This window comes from Mycteria americana, chromosome 21 (genome assembly GCF_035582795.1).
Source record: "Mycteria americana isolate JAX WOST 10 ecotype Jacksonville Zoo and Gardens chromosome 21, USCA_MyAme_1.0, whole genome shotgun sequence".
NCBI classification, from domain to species: Eukaryota; Metazoa; Chordata; class Aves; order Ciconiiformes; family Ciconiidae; genus Mycteria; species Mycteria americana.
The window spans coordinates 4,252,984-4,272,971 of NC_134385.1; the positions used below are offsets into that span (position 1 = coordinate 4,252,984).

The 19,988-nt window shown below is 51.2% G+C and overlaps 1 protein-coding gene across 2 annotated transcripts; it reads left to right on the top strand.

Moving 5' to 3' along the window:
* The first annotated feature begins 1,290 nt into the window (after positions 1 to 1,290).
* SELENON (selenoprotein N) lies at positions 1,291 to 19,901 on the top strand. 2 transcript variants are annotated; one of them, XM_075522132.1, is made up of 12 exons: positions 1,291 to 1,480; positions 6,058 to 6,175; positions 6,999 to 7,129; positions 7,618 to 7,830; positions 8,682 to 8,806; positions 9,626 to 9,763; positions 11,430 to 11,511; positions 12,485 to 12,673; positions 13,757 to 13,862; positions 14,748 to 14,860; positions 15,562 to 15,663; positions 16,868 to 19,901. In XM_075522132.1, exons 1-12 carry the CDS (start codon positions 1,373 to 1,375, stop codon positions 17,036 to 17,038), a joined length of 1,596 nt encoding a protein of 531 aa, XP_075378247.1. In that variant the 5' UTR covers positions 1,291 to 1,372; the 3' UTR covers positions 17,039 to 19,901. The 2 variants fall into 2 exon arrangements, with proteins under 2 accessions (XP_075378247.1, XP_075378248.1); XM_075522133.1 differs by lacking the exon at positions 1,291 to 1,480 and adding an exon at positions 2,941 to 3,128.
* The last annotated feature ends 87 nt before the right edge of the window (positions 19,902 to 19,988 follow it).

Sequence of the window (19,988 nt, forward strand, 5' to 3'; positions counted from 1 at the left end):
TCACTGCAAGAAAAACATCACGGGCTATGTGGGGATCCATGGCAGAGAGAGGAACGGTGCCCGAGTCCCAGGGAGAAGGCTGTACCTCACCTTCACTGCCCGAGTCCTACTCCCTCCAATCTTGCTTGCTGTGGTCTGCAAGAAAATGCACAGTGTGATTTCTTTTTTATCTTGTCCCAGGAATTGCTCAAAACTCCACACGCTCCTGGCCTGCTCTGCCCAGGATTTACCAGCCCCTTCCTTGATGCAGCTGCCACTGCTCTCTTAATGGCTTGGTCATGCTCTCCTCATCTCCAACCAAACAGCTCTTTAAACCTAAAACAAAAATGATTAGGCAGGCTTAGGAAACAGCAAAAGCTTCAAAGGATTAAATGCTAACGCTTCCTACTACCCTTAGAGAGATCAAACATTCTGCGCTGTTAGCCCTGCAGCAGCAGAAAATGGTACTAAATCTTCCCCAGCAATCAGGGGATTTCGGTGGTGGTGCAGGATTGCACGTAAGGAGGAGCAGGAGACTGATTTATGAGGAAAGATTAAAATGACTCAATATATATCTCTTGGCCAAGCCACTGCTAAGGAGCAATGTGACAACCGTGCAGAAGAACCTGAAGGGCACAAAGAACACAGAGAGGATGGAAAAGTTTGGGGTGTTGTAAAGGTCCGTGATGGTAGAAATGACTCAAAATGTGGGGCGATGATAGAACCGGCTCAAAATGTGGGGCGATGGTAGAAATTACTCAACATTTTGGGGATCACGATGTGGCGGCAGGAGGCTGAGCCTCAGTGATGGCTGCAGACGAGCACCATCGCCTCATGGCTGTATAGTCATTCCCATCCCCTAATTCCCATCCCTGCAATCCTGGGGCTTAAACCCTAGTGAAATCACTGCAAGTGAAACCGCTAATACCTGGGCTTTTTTTTTTTAAAAAAAAAAAAAAAAAGAAATCCATTTTGGTGAGCTGACACCAAGTAGAAGAGCTCTTTTTGAGAAACGCTGAATTAAGGACTTTAAAAATTCACGGGGGGAAGGATGTGCCATTCTCCCATCGATAATAAAAGCAAAGCAAGCAATGAGATTGCTGAAGAGAAGGGTGATTAATCTCCTCCAAGAGTTCTCGCAGCGGATAAATTTAAGGCTAAAAAGTGGGGTTTCCGCCGGTTTCTACGGGGCCCGGAGGGGGGGGGGGAGAGGGGCCGGACGGGGGCCCGGAGGCCCCCGTCCGGCCCCTCTCCCCCCCCCCCTCCGGGCCCCGCGGGGAGGACGCAGGCCCCCGCCCGGCCCCGGCCCCTCCTCGCCGGGCGCTGCCCGCCTGACGCCTCCCCCGGCCGGCGCGGCCATGGCGGCGCGGCGGCGGCGCTGAGCGACGCGGGTATGGCGGGTCCCGGCGCGGCCCCTCCGCGCCTGGCTCTGGCCCTCGCCGCTTTAGCAGCGTTGGTCGCCGTTAAGTATTACCGGGACGCTGAGGCAGCCCGGCAGCAGGTAACGGGAAGGGCGAGAGGTGGCGGGGGAAGGAGGAGGGGGACGAACACACGGTCCTGAGGCCGCGCTGCCCCTCATGGAGGGGAGGGAGGGATGAAATGGCGGGCGGATCCGATCGCGCTGCTGTGGAGAGTCGGGGGGCGGTGGCGGCCGCGGGGCTGAGGGGACCGCGGGCGTTGAGGCGGTCACCGGCGTTGAGGTGGCCGATACCGGGCTGAGGGGACCACCATGCAGCAGTGGCCACTGGGGTTGAGGTGGCCACCAGGCCTGAGGTGGCTGCCGCCGGGCTGAGGTGACCGCCACACATCTGTGGCTGCTCGGTTGAGGTGGCCACCAGGGTTGAGGTGGCTGGCACCAGGCTGAGGGGACCACAGAGCTGTGGTGGCTGCCACTGGGTTGTGGTGGCCACAGGGCATTGGTGGCTGCAGTCTTGAGGTGGCTGCCGGGATTGAGGTAGCCACCGCCAGGCTGTGGTGACTGTGAAGCCATGATGGTCACCATCATGGTGGGTGGGGACGACCAGGTATCAGCGGCTGTGGGGACGACCAGGTATCAGCAGCTGTGGAGCTTGAGCTGGCCACCGCCACTCTGTGGGGACCATGAAGCTGGGGCAGCCACTGCCAAGGCTGTGGGGACAACCAGGCGTCAGCGGCCATGGAGCTTGAGGTGGCCACCGCCAGGATGTGGTGGCCACCACTAGGCTGAGGTGACCGTTGAGCTGTGCCATTCATCACATGCCAGTAGCTATGGGCTTGAGGTAGCCACTGCCAGGCTGAGGTTTTGTAGAGCTGTGGTGGCCACTGGGCTTGAAGTGGCCACAGGGATTGTGGTGGCCACCACCAGGCTGAAACAGAGCTGTGGTCACCATCAGGCACCGGCAGTGACTGTGCCTTTGAGGCCAGCTGCTCCTGCCAGAAGATGGAGGGGGAGCGGGAGCGCCAGACCCCAGCCCTGCTCTTGGCATAACGCTTCGCAGCTCCTCTCGACGTGGCCTCTGAAGGTGTCTTTCCTTCCTGGTTTATTCCCTGGAAAAAAGGCCCCAAACTCTCAGAGGGTTGTGGGTTTTTTCAGACTAGAAATGTAGATCTTGCGTGCCCTGAGCAACTCTGACTGTAGAAGCAGCAAAAGAATGGAGGACGTGAGCTGAAAAACAGGAAGGCTTTTTTTTTAGGGGTTTTGTTGTGGGTTTTTTTTTCTAAATTAGGCTGATTGACATTGTTTTTGATTGTAATCCGTAGAATTCAAATGACTGCTGCGTGCTTTCGAGAAAGCATACTTTTGTTAAAGGTCGTGCTCCCCTGGCTCTTTGCTTCGGCATGCGTCCTTGCACGTCTAAAAAGGTTCACAGAAAAGAGCAGACTTCTTGTTCTTGATATTTCTATAGTAAAAAGTCGTTTTAAAGGATGCCTCTTCTCTTTGTCTCTTCTCGCATTGCAAAAAGGGGAAGATGGCTCAAACCAGTTAATGAGAAGAATTCTGCCGACAGGGACAGAAGGGTCAGGACAGTCCTTCACAGGCTGGCTGAGAGGACCTCAGCCCTGCCTGACAAAAAGCCAGGTCTTCTGGAGGTTTTGTTTTTGCTGGAGGACAGGCAGACGGCTGTGACTGGGCACTGCTGGAGAGGAGAACAAAATGTGAACAGCCCAAGGTTTTTATTTTTCCTTCCTCTTGCTTGAAACATATGTCTTGCCTCTTTCTATGGAAATGTTTATTTAGCTAAACAACCCACAAGCAGGTGGGAGAAGAAAACTCTTTGTGAAAACCACAACTCTCCTCCTCTACAAAAAACTGAAAAAGCTCAGTCTTATTCCTCTGGCACAAACAGGGAAACTTTTTATTTCTTATAATCCCAGATTAGAGAGAAAAAAAGAAAAACACCACAAGCTCTGAAGAGCTTTCTTTAACGTGAATGTTATCAGAAAGCAAAAGGCCAAGCCCTGACATCTCTCTCCCCTTTCCAACATAATTTTTGTCATCCCTTTTGACTGAGTGCAGCAGGACTGGCGCGTGCTCTGCGGAAGTCTTTGTTCCTCCATGGCTGGGATCTTATCTCTGGCCGGGTGGGTCCCTGCGGTCCTGGTGTGGGTGAGGCTGTGCGGAGGGGCTCGTGCAATGCTGCTGCTGAGCTGCCGTGCTTAGTGAGTGTAGAAATGAATGTTTCCGAAGGGAGCGATCTGTCCTGCAGGGTTGTGCAGAACTGATGCACTGTGCCAGTACTGCCTGGAGCACGCCTTTGCTGGAGAAGTGGCTTTTTTAACTAGCTCTGGGGAGGGCAGCGTCGTCTGGAGCAGGCAGGAGCGGGCAGTATTGTCTGGAGCAGGCAGGAGCCCGGTACCAATCCTATTAGCAGGGAGGCTGCGTTCAGCCGGCTGCTGGCATGCGTGTGAGATGTGCTCACACGTAAGTCGCCTGACCGCAAAGCTACCATATCTCTGGCCAATTGCGGTTGTAGGAATAATTATCTGATGGTTCTGCAGCTGATGGTTTGTCATTGCTTAACCCATGTGAAAGTGCAGGCTGAGGGAATGGGAGCGTGCTCTCAATTTAGATGGATTTTTGGATGCTAACATCCAATACCAGGCACCCAGATTCCGCCCTTCACGTTCTGCTGTCTTAGACGCAGTCAGAGATGTTCTTCTGTATGTGTGGGGTATAACTGGTTCTCTTTCTGCCTTCAGCCCTGTTAAGTAAATGATCATGACTTTTTGCTAATACTACAGCAGCAGGCAGTCTAACCAACTAAAAACTTTGTCGCTTATTTGCCTCCCGTCCCTTGAGGTCCATGTCTGTGAAGTGCAAAAAGAAGAGAGACTCTAAAAGATTCATCAGCAGGGAATCGCTGATGTGCTGTGGAGAGGACTAGGAAATGGACCGTCTCTTCAGAGCTCAGTACGCATCCAGGACAGCCTCCTCTGCAGAGGAGGAAGCCATCGTGCGCTCCCTGCACGCTTCCCTGCGCAGTGAGCTGGCTCCCAGACACTGAGCGATCACACGTGCCCTTACGAGGTTAATGCATTACGTGCCGTGCACAAGCAAGATGGAGAGCCGAGAGGGGTACTGAAGCCTGGCCCAAGGCTTCATAACATGAGCCTGGCACCTGGCTGTCAGGGAACAGGGCAGTTGCTCAGGAAAATGTTGTTATCTATTTACAGGGCCAAGGATGTGCATCCCCATTCATTTGGGGAACAAAGGCACAGTTTTGGCCCCAGGAACATGGACAGTCTGAAGTGGATTGTTCCTGTGCATAGATAAATGAGCATCTTGTTCCTTCATTCCTTTTTTCAGCTGTGTAGTTCCTGCGCGCTCCCCTCCTTGTCTTTCTCCAGCCATGTTTGTGTCCAGATCTCTGGTTTGTATTCCAGGGTCTTTATTTCTGTCTGTCTCAGTCCTGAAACTGCCCTGGAAGGCTCTTAAGTGCTTTTGTTGCTGCAGTTGACAGGAGCAAAGCCTTCCAGGCTGTATTAGTGCTGCTTCAGGCTGGCAGGCAACAGATGGAAAATAAACTAGTTCAGGAGCTCTGGGGATGGTAATGGTGCTGCAGGCAATAGAGAATAAACACGGTTAAACAGCAGAATACAGAGTATTTATTCTTGCAGCTTTAGGCTTTTACAGGGGTGGCAGGGGAAGCTGCCCCCAATGATAGTTCACAGGGGATGCGCTGCAGGCTGGCTGGCAGTGATGTGGCTTGTCTGACTTGCTATGTCTCTCTCTTCCTCTCACACCAACGTGGAGCTCTCTTCCTCTGCCTACAAGTTGTCCCTTTCCCTTCAGTGCCGAGTGCTGCGGAGTGCAAATGACCAGAAGAATCTAGAGCCTTTCTGGGGCTGCTCCAAGGGACACATTGCGTTTCAGTGGTGTTTTCCACTGGATGTTCTCCGTGTGGACTTTGCAGACGGAGAAACTGATGCACAGGGTGGCTGGGATCTTGCAGAAATTTCTGGAGAAGACCATGAGATTTGTGGGTCCCCAGTGTATGGCTGAATGGGTAGGCAGTGCTCCCTGTGGGTCAAGGGGCCGAAATGCTCCGTCCAGTCCTGAGGCTGGAGACCTGGAGGGGAACCAGACTAGAGCACAGCAGTTGTGCACGGTAATGCTGGCATGGATCTCAGCAGGGGTTTAAGTTGCTTTCTGCAGAGTTATGAGAGCTCAGTTCATTTCCTTTGTGTTTTCATAATGTGGATAGTCATGTATTTGACTGCCTTTGTTTCACTGCGCATCAGTTAATTGCAGAAATCACAATCTCCAGGTGCTCTGAATATCTGCAGGTTTAGGACTAACTATCCGGAAAAAGTTGGAAATTTTTGTGACAAAAGACTTTGAGGCCGACTCTGAGCAAATGATTCAGTTTGAATTACTCAGCCAGATGTAGTTTTAATATGCTCGTGCCAACAGTTCCTGGACACCGATCCCTATTGTAAATAGCACAAAATCCTGCCAAGGGGCGTTAATCTTTCAATTTGATGGCTGTGTTTGTGTGCTGGAAAGAATGCAAATTAACTCTGAAGCTGAGAGGGGCTGGAGTGAATTTCTGCAAGAGGTTGGAATGAAATCTCACGTGCCTCTTCTTCCCGAACTAGGAGCTGGCACTGAAGTCTTTGGGAAGTGAGGGGCTGTTTCTCTTTTCTTCTCTGGACACAAACAACGACCTGTACCTCAGTCCAGAAGAGTTCAAGCCGATAGCTGAGAAGCTGACAGGTAGGTGTCTGTCTACCTTGCAGAGCTCTCTCTGCACAGACCAAGCAAAAGCCAAAGATAATGCACTCAACAGTTTTTATTCATGTCTTATTTTTTTCTGGGTGCTGTTTTGGGTCTTATTTACATGAAGAGAGGCTGCTAAGCTTTACATGTTTTTGAAAAGGCTTAAGCACTAGACATCACTTTCACAAAGTAGAGTTTTTATAAGACTGAAGATCGCATTGCTGTCCTAGCAAAGTACATAAGATACTTTGTCTAGAGCTTAAAGGGGATTTGGGATGGGTGAATGCAACAAATACAGCTCAGGCCAGGCTAGGCCAAAACTATTAGAGAGTCGCAGCATTTCATTCATATGCTCCTCCGGCTGTAGCAGTCTCTCTCAGATAGCAATTGTGAGAGATCATGTTTGGAGACTGTATCAGCATGTGGCAAATGTCTCTTGGTGGTGCCAAGCAGGAAGAAGTGCGGTGATGATAATGTACAGGAGAGCTTGCAGTACCGTCGAAATACAGACAGTTGTTTGCTTGTGCTGTAGTGAATTGGCTAAAGCATGTGTTCTGATCCCTGCTAGGTGAAATGAGACTGCGTAACTGAGCCATGGGGTTTAGAGAGTCATCCACTAAAAGGAGGGCTCCCCTTTAATTCATGCAGCCGAAGCTGGTCTCTGGAGTGGGTCTGAGTTCTGCCACTGCATACAGTGTAGCAACAGCTGGGAAGCTCCCAGTGCTCCTGGATTTGCCAGGATAAATGTGTAATCACTTCAGAATTGCTTAAAAGGGGAGGGAGGGAAAACAGCTGCTTAAATTCCTGTCCCTTTGTCTAGGGGTTGCTCCCGTCTCAGAATTGGAAGAGGAGGAGACGCCTGATCCAAGCGGGGAGACGTTGTCTGTTGTGGCTAAATTCCAGCCTTTGGTCATGGAAACGATGACGAAGAGCAAAGACGGTTTCTTGGGAGTAGGTATCATGTAGGATGCGTATGGTCAGAAATTCTGGTATAAACACATCCAATGGGCTGGTAACATGACCAGGAAAAAGTTCTAGCGCGTTAGGAGGGAGAGATGGTCTTGCTCAAGCCTGTGGGATTTGCTTTGATGAGCAAGCTCACAGCTTTCTGCAGTGTTTTGTTGTTTTCAGTGCACTCAGCAGCACTGTGCCCGAATTAATACGCCCTTCCCGGGCAGCTTGAAGCAAACATTAGAGATGGCTCTCCTAGAGCTAAGTCCAAAAGCAGTGGTGTTATGTGGTATGCTCCCCTCTCTCCCGTTTCCTATTACTCACATAACTGAAAGTTGGCAGAACTATTTGGTGGTGGTTGGGGTGGTAGGAAGAATTTAAAACATGATATATTTTTTTCCCCTTCTCCAAAGCCTACTTACATCCATCAGCACTACTGCATGTTTGAAGAGTCCAGTCTAGGCTCTGATAGTGTCTTTTGTTCACAGATTTCTCATGTCGCTCTGTCTGGACTGAGGAATTGGACTGCCCCAGCAGCCCCTATGAGCGTGATGCTTGCCAGACAGTTTAAAGCCTTTCTTCCTCCAAAGAATAAACTGGATCTTGGGGATCCGTGGTGGATAATTCCTAGTGAATTGAACATCTTCACTGGGTATCTTTCCAACAACAGATTTTACCCTCCGCCTCCCAAGGGCAAAGAGGTGAGACAGGAAACTTAATTTCTGTATGCCTGAGTTTGTATAAACGTTCTGCCTTATAGCCCAGATGAATCGCAGGAGTCCCGAGAGCGGACAAGGCTGTTGCATTATGTCTCCCTGGACTTTCTAAGGGAGCAAAAAGGCTGCAGCATACAGCCGGGAGCACCGTGTCCTAAATTGGAGATAAAACTGAGAGCAGGCAAAAGCTCTGGGTGTCTGTCATGGCCAGATGAGGCTGACTTGAGTAACTTCATCTTGCTTCGTCTTAAGTGTTTGGGTTTTTAGGCTAGTCTTTCCCAGACAGGGAGGGGAGAAGGTTATTCAGGAAGCACTTGTATGAAGTGATCGTGCCTTGTGGAACAGTTGCCGAGTGCCGCCCCAGAGGTGAGCGTTTCATTGACAAGTGAAATGATGTGTATACATAGTTTGTAAAGCCAGGCGTGTATATCGCTCTCCCCGGGGTGCCCGGGTAGGTATTAGTGATCACATAGTTGATATACCTTCGCAGGCTGGTGTGTTTATTGATTGCATACCCACTCTTTCAAAGTCTTAAGTAGTATTGATGGAGGCAGCCTTGTAGATCAGTTTACCGTACTCAGACATTCAACCGACTAGGATGATGGAAACTGGCAAACAATGGGAATAGCATAAAAAGCGTGGAAGATGGATTTATTTTTAAAAGCAGTCTCTTGCTTTATCTCCTTGTTTTGTGATTAGGTAGGTCTCTGAGCTAATTTTTAAGTCATAGCAGTTCTCTTGGCTTCCTGATCTGGTGGAGAGTTACTTTGGAACTGCAGCTGACCTGCAGTGAAGGAACTGTTCTCATTTTTGCTCTCTTACAATTCTTCCTCTAGATCATAATCCACAGGCTTTTGAGCATGTTCCACCCACGCCCCTTCGTAAAAACCCGCTTTGCTCCCCAAGGAGCTGTGGCCTGCATCCAAGCCATCAGCACCTTCTACTACACCATAGCGTTCAGGTAAGGCCGTGGGTCTGGGGTGTTAGAGGAAGGTTTCGGGGCACTTCTGAATTTGTTCCATATCTCAGAGGAGTGGAGAAGGCTGCTGTGAGCCCATGGCAGAGAGCGCGCCTGTTGTTGCCTGTGCAGTCGTGTTCTCAAGCAAGACCAGATGTGTCCTGGCTGGGAGGGAGGTGAAGCAGTTCGAGGAAGAGGGGGGTTCACAGCCAGCTCTTACCGTGTGTGATGCTTTGCTGATGCCCGAAGAGGGCACCCGTGTTCTCAGTGTCACTGAGGCCTTGGTGAGGCAGAGACTGTTGCCCAGATTCAGGACAGCAGCCTTCCTCCATCACCCTTGTTTTGGACCTACCCCTGGCTGAAAGGGGAGAGTCTGATTAGCACGGAGTTGGTTAGATTTTGTTTAATCAGGGAGTGGAGTACCTTTCCAAGGGGGAGAGTCTGGGGACTTGTTCTCTTGGTTTACTGGGAGTGTTACACACAGCTTTTGTTTGCCTGATCAAGCCGGAAGGCAGGCTGAAGGGATCTTAGTCTGTTTCTGTGTTTCAAGGAATGATAACGTGATTCATCCTTCCTGGATGGACACTTACTGCCCAGTTCCAAAAGGCATCGAACCTGGAGATGATCCTGACCCAGGGGATCTGCTCCAGTCTTTTACCCTCTTCACTGTGTGACATGAAAAGCTTTTTGAACTGAACTTCTGCCCCAATTTATCTTCATAATTTCTAGTGCCCGGAGGTCGCTTCTCCCTGCTGTCATCTGCAGTGCTTGATCCATTCTCTCCTCCCGGCACTGTAGCTGATGGCTCCTTTCTCATTTCAGGATCCACGCTGAGTTCCAGCTGAACGAGCCACCAAACTTCCCCTTCTGGTTTTCCCCAGGCCAGTTCACAGGTTACATCATCCTCTCCAAGGATTCTTCCCATGTCCGAGAGTTTAAGCTCTTTGTCCCTAACAACAGGTACAGCTGTTTCTCTCTCTTCCTGGGTGCTGAACAGACTTAAGGATTGTTATAAGTGAGGCCCAGTGGAACCCAGGGGCTCTGGGATCCTGTCCTGTGCAGGAGTGGGGGCCGTGTGTGGGGGGAGGCTGGTGGGCTCTTTTTTTATGAAGATATGAGTGCGGTGACAGCTGTCCCTTGCGGTATGTGGGCATCCTGGCTCATGCAGGGAAGGCAGATCTGCAGTCTGACCCAAAGCAGGCTAGTTCTGCTGTTTGCTTATCTGTTTTCCCCACACATCCTTCTCTGCCAGCGGTCATCACGGTCATCGTGTCCTCAATTCTGTAGATACAGTTGCTCCCTAAACTGGTTCTGATGCAATTTTTCAGGAATAGCTCTGTTTATCAACAGGTCTGGGGGTCATCTGGCTTGGAAGAGGCAGGGAAGGACAAGGGCAGAGGAGAGACCGGGGAGAAGCAGGGCAGAGGTTGCTGGGGATATGGAGCATGGGGTTGGAGATGGATGTCCTTGCACAACCTGGCTGCAGCTGGCATGTGCTTCAGCTGAGTGTCCAAGCCTGAGCTGTCCTGTGCCAAACCACTTTAGAGGGAGGTACCTGCAGGCACATGGGAAGACACACAGAGATGGGGAATTTAAGTTGTCCTGACACTGCCCTAGAGACAGGTATCAGCTTCTTCGTAAGTAGCACTGCTGCAAGCACTGCTCCCCTTGACCCGTCCCAGCAGTCCCTGGCTGTGGCAGGGACTCTTGCAGATGTCAGATACCTGTTGCAAGCTGCAGAAGGCTCCTCGGGTGTCTGTGATGGATGAGCCCATGCTTTTCAGCCAAGTGCCTGGAAAATCTGAGTGAATTGAGCTTTGCAGTTGCCTGTAAAACTGGCAAATGCATCTCTACTAGTCGCTGAGGATCCCTGACCCATTTCAGGGTCTGATTCGCTCACCAGTAACTGTCCCTTGGTACTTGGAGGATGGGGAGAGATGGGCAGAGTGTGGAGAGGCAGCCCCTGGCAATCCCAGTGCCTGGCTCAAAGAACTGAAGTTTAGCAAAGCCTGACGCTCTTGCTTCAACATATTTTTTGCTTAGTGTTTCACGTTAAGGTTTTGTGTGCATAGCTTCACACTAGCTCATTCCTGTTCTCTGGCAAGCAGCTGGAAGCATTTCAGGGAAAAAGAAGCTTCAAATCTCTTTGCCCATGACGGCTGGAGTGAAAATTCTATTATAACATTACCCTGGCGACTCAATCCCTATGGCTCTGGCAGCACATTTGTTACAGCCAGCAGACACTTACGGCTCTGCCAGCAACTCCTTACAAAAGCCTTTTGCTTCCAAAAAACACTTTTAAAAGTTCAGCAGGATCAGAATGTGCAAGTTAAGTCCTGGAAAGGAAGGGGGAGCAAAGACACCTCTTTCTTCCTTCCTTTGACAGTACTCAAAGGTGTGAGCGCATTCGCCCAGTGTTGGGTGGGTGCCTGGGCCCTGATCCAGCAGAGTTGCTGCTAGTGTTGCTGGTCTTGTGCAGGGAACACAGTGATCTCCAAGGAGCCAGAGGCTCTGGGCTTCAGTGCTGACCGTGCAAGAGGAGCATTGGATGTTCTCATTCATTTGGGGTTTCCCATACACAGCTTTCGCCTTGGATGACTCTAAACGCATCGGGTTCACCTTGCAGGTCTCTGAACGTTGATATGGAGTGGCTGTATGGGGCGAGTGAAAGCAGCAACATGGAAGTGGATATCGGTTACCTGCCTCAGGTCTGTAGTCACTCTGTCCTCTGTGTGCGTACAGCATCTCAGCAGTGATATATGCTGCCATGCCCCTAAACTGTATAACCTCAGTTATCCCTGTTCTTTAGAGCTTTCTCTTGAACATTTCAATATAACAATATAATCTCTGTTGATCTGTGTATGTCCTCTGCGGCTGTGTGACTCCCTGTTGCCAGTTCTTGTGATATTTTATTTTTTCCCTCTTTGTGGGTTGAATCCTAAGCTCCTGGAGTTATGTGACTTTTTCCATTTTTAAAAAGTTGTCTGACAGGCGGGGGGGGAAGATTAGGAGCTGAGCCCAGAGGGGTGTATGACCAACAGTGTGTCTGAATTTAGAAACTGCATGAGGTTATTCCTCTATTTTGTGGTAATCCCAACTCTTGGGACAGGAAACATAAGTCAGGATTTTGAATGCCTGAATTTAACAGTCCCATTTTCTCCTAAACTAGATCCATGTTTCTTTTTAATTGCCAAAAGTCAGGAAAAGAGACTTAAAAAATCATTTCAGATGTACCAGAACACTGAACTACAGAGAAGCCCCTGAACAGCTTTCCCTGTTGCACCCTCTTGTGGCTAGCTATGGTCTGTGTAAGGGCTGTGCTGGTGATATGCGCAGGAGCTTCAGACTAGCCCTGCAGGTCCCAAGGATTTTAAGATCTGGTGTCCCACAGTCAAAAATCTCCACTGGGAAGGTGGGAACATGGAGTGAACACGTCTCATGCATTTCCAATCTAGTGAGCACAGTCAGACAATAACTGATGGAAATATAAAGTTGCTTTCCTGCTATTCCCCAATAAAACACATGTGCAACTGGTAAAGTGCAGTTCCAGGAGACAATAGATCAAGCGGTATCTTCATTAGAAGCTGCACAGTTTTATTTTGCACCTTTATCCTGTCCTGGAGTACAGAAAAACCAGGAGTGGGATGTTTGCGCTGACCAACTCAGCCTGTTCTCCTGCAGATGGAGCTGGAATCGACAGGGCCTTCAATCCCTTCTGTGATCCATGACGAGAATGGAAATGTGATTGACAGCAGGGATCCCTCAGGGGAGCCCATTCAGTTTGTGTTCGAAGAGATAACCTGGCAGCAGGAAATCCCCTGGGAAGAGGCAGCCCAGAAGCTGGAAGTGGCCATGTATCCATTTAAGAAGGTGAGGAAGGGGCCGGGCTCTTCTGTGGCACATTTATTTGGGGCGGATCATCTTCACTGAGGTGTCCAGCCACCTCAAGGACCAGCAGAAACCAGAGGCCACAACCTGATCAGTATTCAGAGTAGTGTGAGGCTCTCCCAGCTCAGCGTGTGCCTCCCAGGCACTGCGTGTGTGGCTTGATGGACTTCCAGTTTCCAGATGAGGGAGTACAGCATCTCTGAAAGGCCATTTGGGGTTGCAGAGCAGCACAGGCAGGAGCAAAGCCTAGATGTCACGTGTCCCAGGCTTGTATTGTAAATGTAGGCTCATCCTTCCTTCCTCTTATCAGTAGCTGCTGACGTGATTTCTGAGTGAAGCAGGTAATCGCGCTGCTTACAAATGGTTTTCCTCTGGCGTTACTTTTGCAACGTTCAGCTACCTTTGGACCAAGCTTTCCTTATCAGCAGAAAACACACAATCCGCCTGTGCCTCTGCATCCTGCAGTGAGACACAAATTTATAGCATTGGGTGACCCAAACTATATAATATGCCAATAGCCTGTGGAGCAGATGGCTACTGCCTGTCACTGCTTCCTTGGCTGAAGGGACACGTTTCAATGGCTGCCTCCTTGTGCCTGAGCTTACAAATGTCCCTTTGAGCTGCCAAGATGTTAATAAAGTTTCCTTCATTTGAGCGATTGGAACAATCTCTATGCAGGGTCCCTCACAGCCAGATTTTAGGCCATTTCAGTGAGGTTTTGTAATAAATATCTCAAGGCCAGATTTCCCAGGCTGCTGAGGTGTGTTTGCAGACAGCCTGCCCGCAGTTGTGCAGATGCTTTCCGCAGTGTGTAAAGATGGGGCTCTGCAGGTGCTGGTAACAGCCCACACGCTGTGAGGGGCTTGCTACAGTCTCACCGGGAGATGAAATTGTCCCTGGGGAGAGCAACGCAGTTGTCATTTGCTTTAATCTGCAGGATCTACTGGAGATTAAACTCTGTGTGTGTCACCTGTGGGATGTGGCAGGTCTGGTTCCTTCAGACCCTGCTCGTATTTGAGATGGGCTGTTCTGTGTCTATTTCTCAAGCTGTCTCTCTGCCTCCAGGTCTCCTATCTTCCCTTCACACAAGCTTTTGAGAGAGCAAAAGCAGAAAATAAGCTGGTGCACTCAATCCTGCTGTGGGGTGCCCTGGATGACCAGTCCTGCTGAGGTGAGGACATTCCCAGTGTGGCTGGAGGAATGATGTGTCTCCTTCAGGCTCTGAGAAGAGCTGGGGGTCAGGGAGCTGGTCATGAGCCGGTGGTAAATGTTGTGTTATTTGTTTTGGCACTGAAGACGCTGAATAGAAAAGGGCTGGAAGTGGGGAATTACTGATCAGAGCTTAGGTCCCCAGTGGCAGGATCAGATCTGTTTGAGACAAGCCCTAGACCAACTCGCTAATTCAAGTGCCTTTGTCAAGGTGGAGGCATGGGTCTGGTCTTTCTCTTTTCTTTTCCCCCTCTCAGTCTGCTTGGGTAGAGGCAGCATCTGCAGGGTGAAAGGGACACTGCTCTCTGCTTTGTCCCTGACATGGGCACAGGAGAAGCCAGAGCCAGATGCGGGCTTGGGGTTGTCCTGATGTGTAGCTGTTTCCCCCACACACACCTAAGAACTTGCATGCCACATTGAGCAGGAGTGATGGGTGGGAGAGGGGCAGATATCTTTAGTCCTATCTGCCCTTAAAAACTCTCCAGCATGTATGGGCTCTGCTCGGCATGAACAGCAAGAGGCACTCGGGGTGGATCCGCAGGGCCTGATCCTTTCCTAAATGCGCCACACCAGTCGGCCTCCATGGCAAGCTTGTCCTGGTCCTTCTGTGGCCTTGCAAGTGGCTGGGGCCCGCTCTGCTGAGGCTTCTCTGCCAGCAGCACACATGGGAAACAATAAGCTGTGGAAAACTACCAACAAAGGAGAAAAAAGACAGTGGGCTGGGCTGGGGGGAGCCTGCGCCAGCTGCCCCAGCAATCAGAGAGGTGGCATCGTGGTGGCATCAAACATGGCAACAGTCAGCTCAGGAAACACAGCAAACCACTGTCTGCCTCTCTTCCTATAACAGGTTCGGGGCGAACTCTCCGGGAGACCGTCCTGGAAAGTTCGCCCATCCTCGCTCTGCTGAACGAGAGCTTCATTAGCAGCTGGTCACTGGTGAAGGAGCTGGAAGAGCTGCAGGTGAGTGTTGCAGCCACGTCTGCCTTCTTTGCGTTCGGTGCTGGTGAACGCAGACGGTGCTTGGCACGGGGGTGCCAGCAGGAGCGGGGAGCTCACACCTGTGCCAGTGGGGGATTTCAGTTCCAAGCCTTCCACGTCCTAGCGATTGCAGGGGCCAAACAAACACCAGATGGAGGCAGGCTAAGAAAATGGCACAATGACGCCCTTCACTCTGTCATGGTGCCAATTTTAAAAGCTAAACCAGATGCTTCACTGAAAGATAGCCCCACCCAAGGCCATTTGTGCCATCAACAAACTGATTTCTCTGTAACCCAGGGAGCAACGAAATATTGTCTGAACCCTGAGTCTCCTGATTGAGCCTTTCCCCACTTATGAGCCTGTCTCTGGGACTATGCTGTCAGCTGGGGTCAGTCACGGAGCTGGAGACTCTGGGAAAAGCTGGGATCAGACTGTTGGTGTGCCTGGGAATGGCCAGTGATGGGGTGATTGTATTGTTTGGGGAGAAAATCTACAGCTGAAATGTGAGAGGGAGACTGACTGGAAGGGAATAGTAAAGCAGATCGTGAGAATGGAACCAGTTACCACCATGCCGCAAAGCAGCTCTTCGGTCCCTCCCTTCCTCCTGTGTTCGGTATACTCCTCCTGTGCCGTTCTGCTAGTTTTGGTGTGCGCAAACATGTTTCTTTGGGGTCTCCTTACAGACCAACAGAGAGAATGAGTTCTACAGCAAGCTGGCAGACCTGCACCTGGAGAAATACAACTTCCCTGTGGAGATGATCATCTGCCTCCCCAACGGCACGGTGGTACGTTCATTACTGCTTCAGCTGGGCTTGGCTCTTCCCATTAGAACGTGTTCTCTTCGGGGTCATCTGCAGACCCTGAAGTGAGTGTCCGCTTCCCCAGCCATTCCCCAGCTCCTTGAGCCTTTGTGGGGCCATAGTCCCTCACGGTGCTGTGCCCTCAGGAATGCTGTGGCAGGCAGACAGCAGCTCTACCAAGAAATCTGAAACAAATGTCTTTTGATTCAGAGACAGAACAACAGCAGCTCTGGGCAGAGGGGGGAAACAATCAGACTTGAACTAAATGTGTGCCTGTGATTCCTCATTGTCCCTGGTTGGAGCCAGTGACCTTTGGGAATACATCGTAGCTTGTTTCCTGCACCCATTGTCCCTTGCGCTCGTGCTTTGGAGAAAATCTCTCCTTATCAGCACCTTCTAGCACATTTATCTTTCTCCTGATTCCCCAAGTTTGTCGCAGCAGATCAGCTATTAGCAAGTCCACACGCTTTTGCTCAGCTGTGCTCCCCAACAGCCCCCCCGCCTTGGATTTGAAGAACGACAACAGTTCCTGACACTCGACAGTGCGGCGCTTTGCTGTCTGTCAGCGGCCAGGCTGTCTATAGTGGAGGATCCTGCCAGGGCTACTCTGATTGTGCCCCACACTTGCCAGATATTAGCTAGTAACATATGCAGTGACTCCTTGCTGTCTCTTTCGTGACTCTCCTCCAGATGAGGCTGTGGGCTGGTTAGCAGCCTCAGCTCAGCCTGTCGAGGTTGCTGTGTTTAGTGGCCACATGTCCCCCTTTCCCACCTCTATGGTGGAGCAGAAAGCACAGAGGCATTTGAAGCTCAGGTGCTGGTCTTGCAGCTAGGCTGGGCCGAGAGCACGCGCCCCAGCAGTCAGCATGGTCGGGCAGCCATCTCCCCGGCCCTTGCTCAGAGCTAGGTTTTATGCCTGCGTGATTTTTCCCAAATTGCCTTCATCTTCTTCTTAACCTGAGTCAGCACTCTTGGAGGAAGAAACAGACCGTTGTCTTCCACACATCTTTCTCTGACTGTAAAATGCAAGCCTGAATCCTGGATGCTGAATTAGCATTTGCAAAGTATTAGAGATTCTTTAAGAGTTGTTACAGTCTTGTCGCCTATGTTCTGGACAGAAGCCAAGGCAGTGGTTGGGGAATTGTTCTGGCCTTTAAAGTCTCCTCTCCTTGTCTGTTTTCTTTCCCAGGTTCACCATATCAATGCCAACTACTTCCTGGACATTACTTCTATGAAGCCTGAAGATGTTGAAAGTAGCATCTTTAGTTTCTCAACCAATTTTGAAGACCCTTCTACTGCAACTTACCTCCAGTTCTTGAAGGAAGGACTGCAAAGAGCAAAACCATACATGCAGACCTAAAAACAAAGGCACCTGAATGCCCCACAGAGATGGCCAAAGACTTCAGAGATCTATTTTGATTACAGCAATTCTTCCTCATCTTTGTGGCAGACGATGTTAAGATGCAGACAGTCCCAGGACTGGGGCTTTGCTCTGGATGTTGGTCTGAGGCTAAGTTTCAAGTGATACCAGTTTACATAACCTGCCCTTTTGTGTTCAGGCAAATTTTTACAGGAGTGAAAATACTTGAATCTATAAACATTCTCGGTGCGTACACCTTGGTTTGCCACTCACCCTCACGTTTTTCCAGCTCCTCTTCAGACTCTGCGGTGAAACTCGTGTAACAGCTATACCAAGCGTCACCCAGAAACCCCTGATCTCAAGGACTGGACTGTGTGTTGAATCATGGAGAACAGCATTGCCATTACGACCGAACACTCGTGGTAAGCGCCTGTGCCCTGTGGGCGAAGGCGCAGAATCCAGCGCAGGTGGGACGCTCCTTCCTGGTAGCCGGTGTCCTCCACACCTCCTTGCCAGCGGCAGCTCTGAGCTGTAACTGCCCTGTGGCTTGGATGCCAGCTCTTCACGATGGCATTTATTGACAGCAGTGGCATAACGGGACTGTAGCTGGTAACGTGTAGACATGAAAGTAAGAGGTTCGAACTGGAGGCGCGAGCTCTGGAGTAGCCTCCTCCCAGCACCCTGTGTGACGTGGTGGGAGAGCAGTCTCGCTTATTCAGGTTCTTTGCATCTGAGGGAGGTGCTGAGCTTGACACAGTGAAATTAGGAATGGAGACGAGGGCGTTAGAGGTATGGCGCAGCTCAGAGACATCAGGTGTTGATTAACTCGGGGGGGGGGTAGGGGCCGGAGTCCCTGTTAGTTCCACCAGTGCACTACGTGCGCTCCAGGCTACAGGACACAGTACTGAGCAGTGCTCCCACCCCACCTGCTTTGAGAGCTTTGTTCTCCCAGTGTCTCCTCAGAGTTGGTGAAATGCTCCGTCCTTGTTTGCTCTGAGCTTCCAAGTCGCACTGAATGATGAACCATGATGAGGTTCCCTTTGGGAACGGGAGGTTCAGCATTGCCCTCAGAGCATTAACTGGTTGAGAACTGAGCAGTTTTAAAAGCCAGCAGTACTGAAGAAATTTTCAGGAGATTTTTCCAAAGAAATTGTTCGGACAGAACGCCATTGTCCCTTATCCGTAACCACCCTGAGCAGTTGCTCCTACTCTGTACTGATGCCTGGCTACAGAGTGAGCGTAACTTGGAGAAGGAAAGGTTAAATGAAACGGGTTTTAAAGCATATTCCTGTAGATAGGTGAGGAGACGAAGCATCTTCAGTGGATGGCTGTAAACAGCCATGGCTGTTGATGCTTTTTCTGCTCTCTGAAGCACAATTTTGTTGGACCAAATCAAACGGGAGGAAAAGCTGGTTTTTTGGAAGGGTATTTTCATTCCTGGGCTCCAGGACCTGGGAGGAACCTGGGGGTCATGATTACCCTGTCCCCACCCTGCCCCAGCCCTCCTGTCTATATCCATGGCTGGAGACAGAGCTTAGATGGACTTCTGGGCTGAACCAGTGTAGCTTCACTAATTGCTCTAGTGAGATTAATTACCCCTGGGATGTTTCTCAGTATCGGCTTTATAACTATGCATTAGCTCTGCACTTTTCTAGCACTCCAAGGGGCCTGCAGTAATGACAGGCTTGGATCTGGCAGCGCTTTCAGCTGCGGAAAGTGCCAAAGCCTCCAGGCAGCGTTCGAGACCGAGCTCCTGTCGCACCGGTGGTCTCATCCCTTCGGGGGACTTTGGCCTGAGCGGAGAGCGGCAGAGGAGACCGAGTGCCTGCCTTCCCCCGGCTCCTCGGGAGGCACAGCCGTAGTGGACATCTGCCTTTCTGACTTTTACAAAGCTTGATGTGAGGTATTTTTGTCACATCTTTCCTGAGCCCCTTGATCAGGGGCTTCAGACTTCGAAGTGGTGCCTGTCAGTTTGCTCGGGTGGAGAGTTCATTCCATTTGTTTTCCTTCCCACCGGTTTTGCAGCAGAAGGGGCCGGCGAGGGCAGTGGCTGTGCACGAGCACGCAGGGATTGCTTTTATTTTTCAAGGCTTGGAAAAATAGGCACAGCAGCGGTTCTGCAGGGCTGGGGGAGCCCCTCTCCCTTGTGCCGTGCTGAGGTTGGGAGTTGCAAGGGGCAGCGTCATTCGTTTGATCCTGCAGATGCAGAGCTCCCTGGCAGAGACGGTGCCTGCGATAGTCCCACGCGCAAGTAGGGCCCGTGCCCGAACCTGCGGTGAGCCCGGGCTCGCACGAAGCCTTTGGCATCCCTGAAAGTACCTTGTTTTTTCTCTCGTGAACCGCTGGGCTCTTGCAGCGCTGCCTGGAGCCACCTCTGAGCACCCCTGGGCTGTTTGAGCTCGGGGTGACGGGGGTTAGTCTGACGGTGGCAGAAGGAGCCCAAACAGCCACCCCCAAGGCTGGAGCAGTCTGGGGGGTCAGGGGGGACTCGACTGTCCCCCCCGATAACCCGTTAACTGCAAACCTAATTGATCCGTCACTGCCTATTCGCTGCCGTGGGTGGGCTGCGGACAGAAGCTGTCGCTTGAGGCTTTTATTAATCCGTGCCAAGCTTTTTGTCTCCTATTTGTAAACTTACTACGTTTTTTTCCGATGGGTTTGTGGTACCTCGGGGGGGAGGAGGTGCTGCTTTTCCCCACCTCCTGTGCTTTGTGACGCTCTGGTCTGAAACCCACGCCGGGTCAGGGCCGATGTTTGTCAGCGAGGGTCCGGGGGGAAGCAGCCCCGCGCGGTTCGGTGCCGGTTGGCGTGACGGGCCCTCGGGCCCGGCTGTAGCTGCACTCGTTAAACCCGTCCCACCACCCTCGGCCTCCTGCAGTTCTTGCCGCCGCCGGGGCGGGGGGCGGCGGGGCCGGGTTTGGGGGAGCGGGGAGGTGGGAGGGGGGCGGCG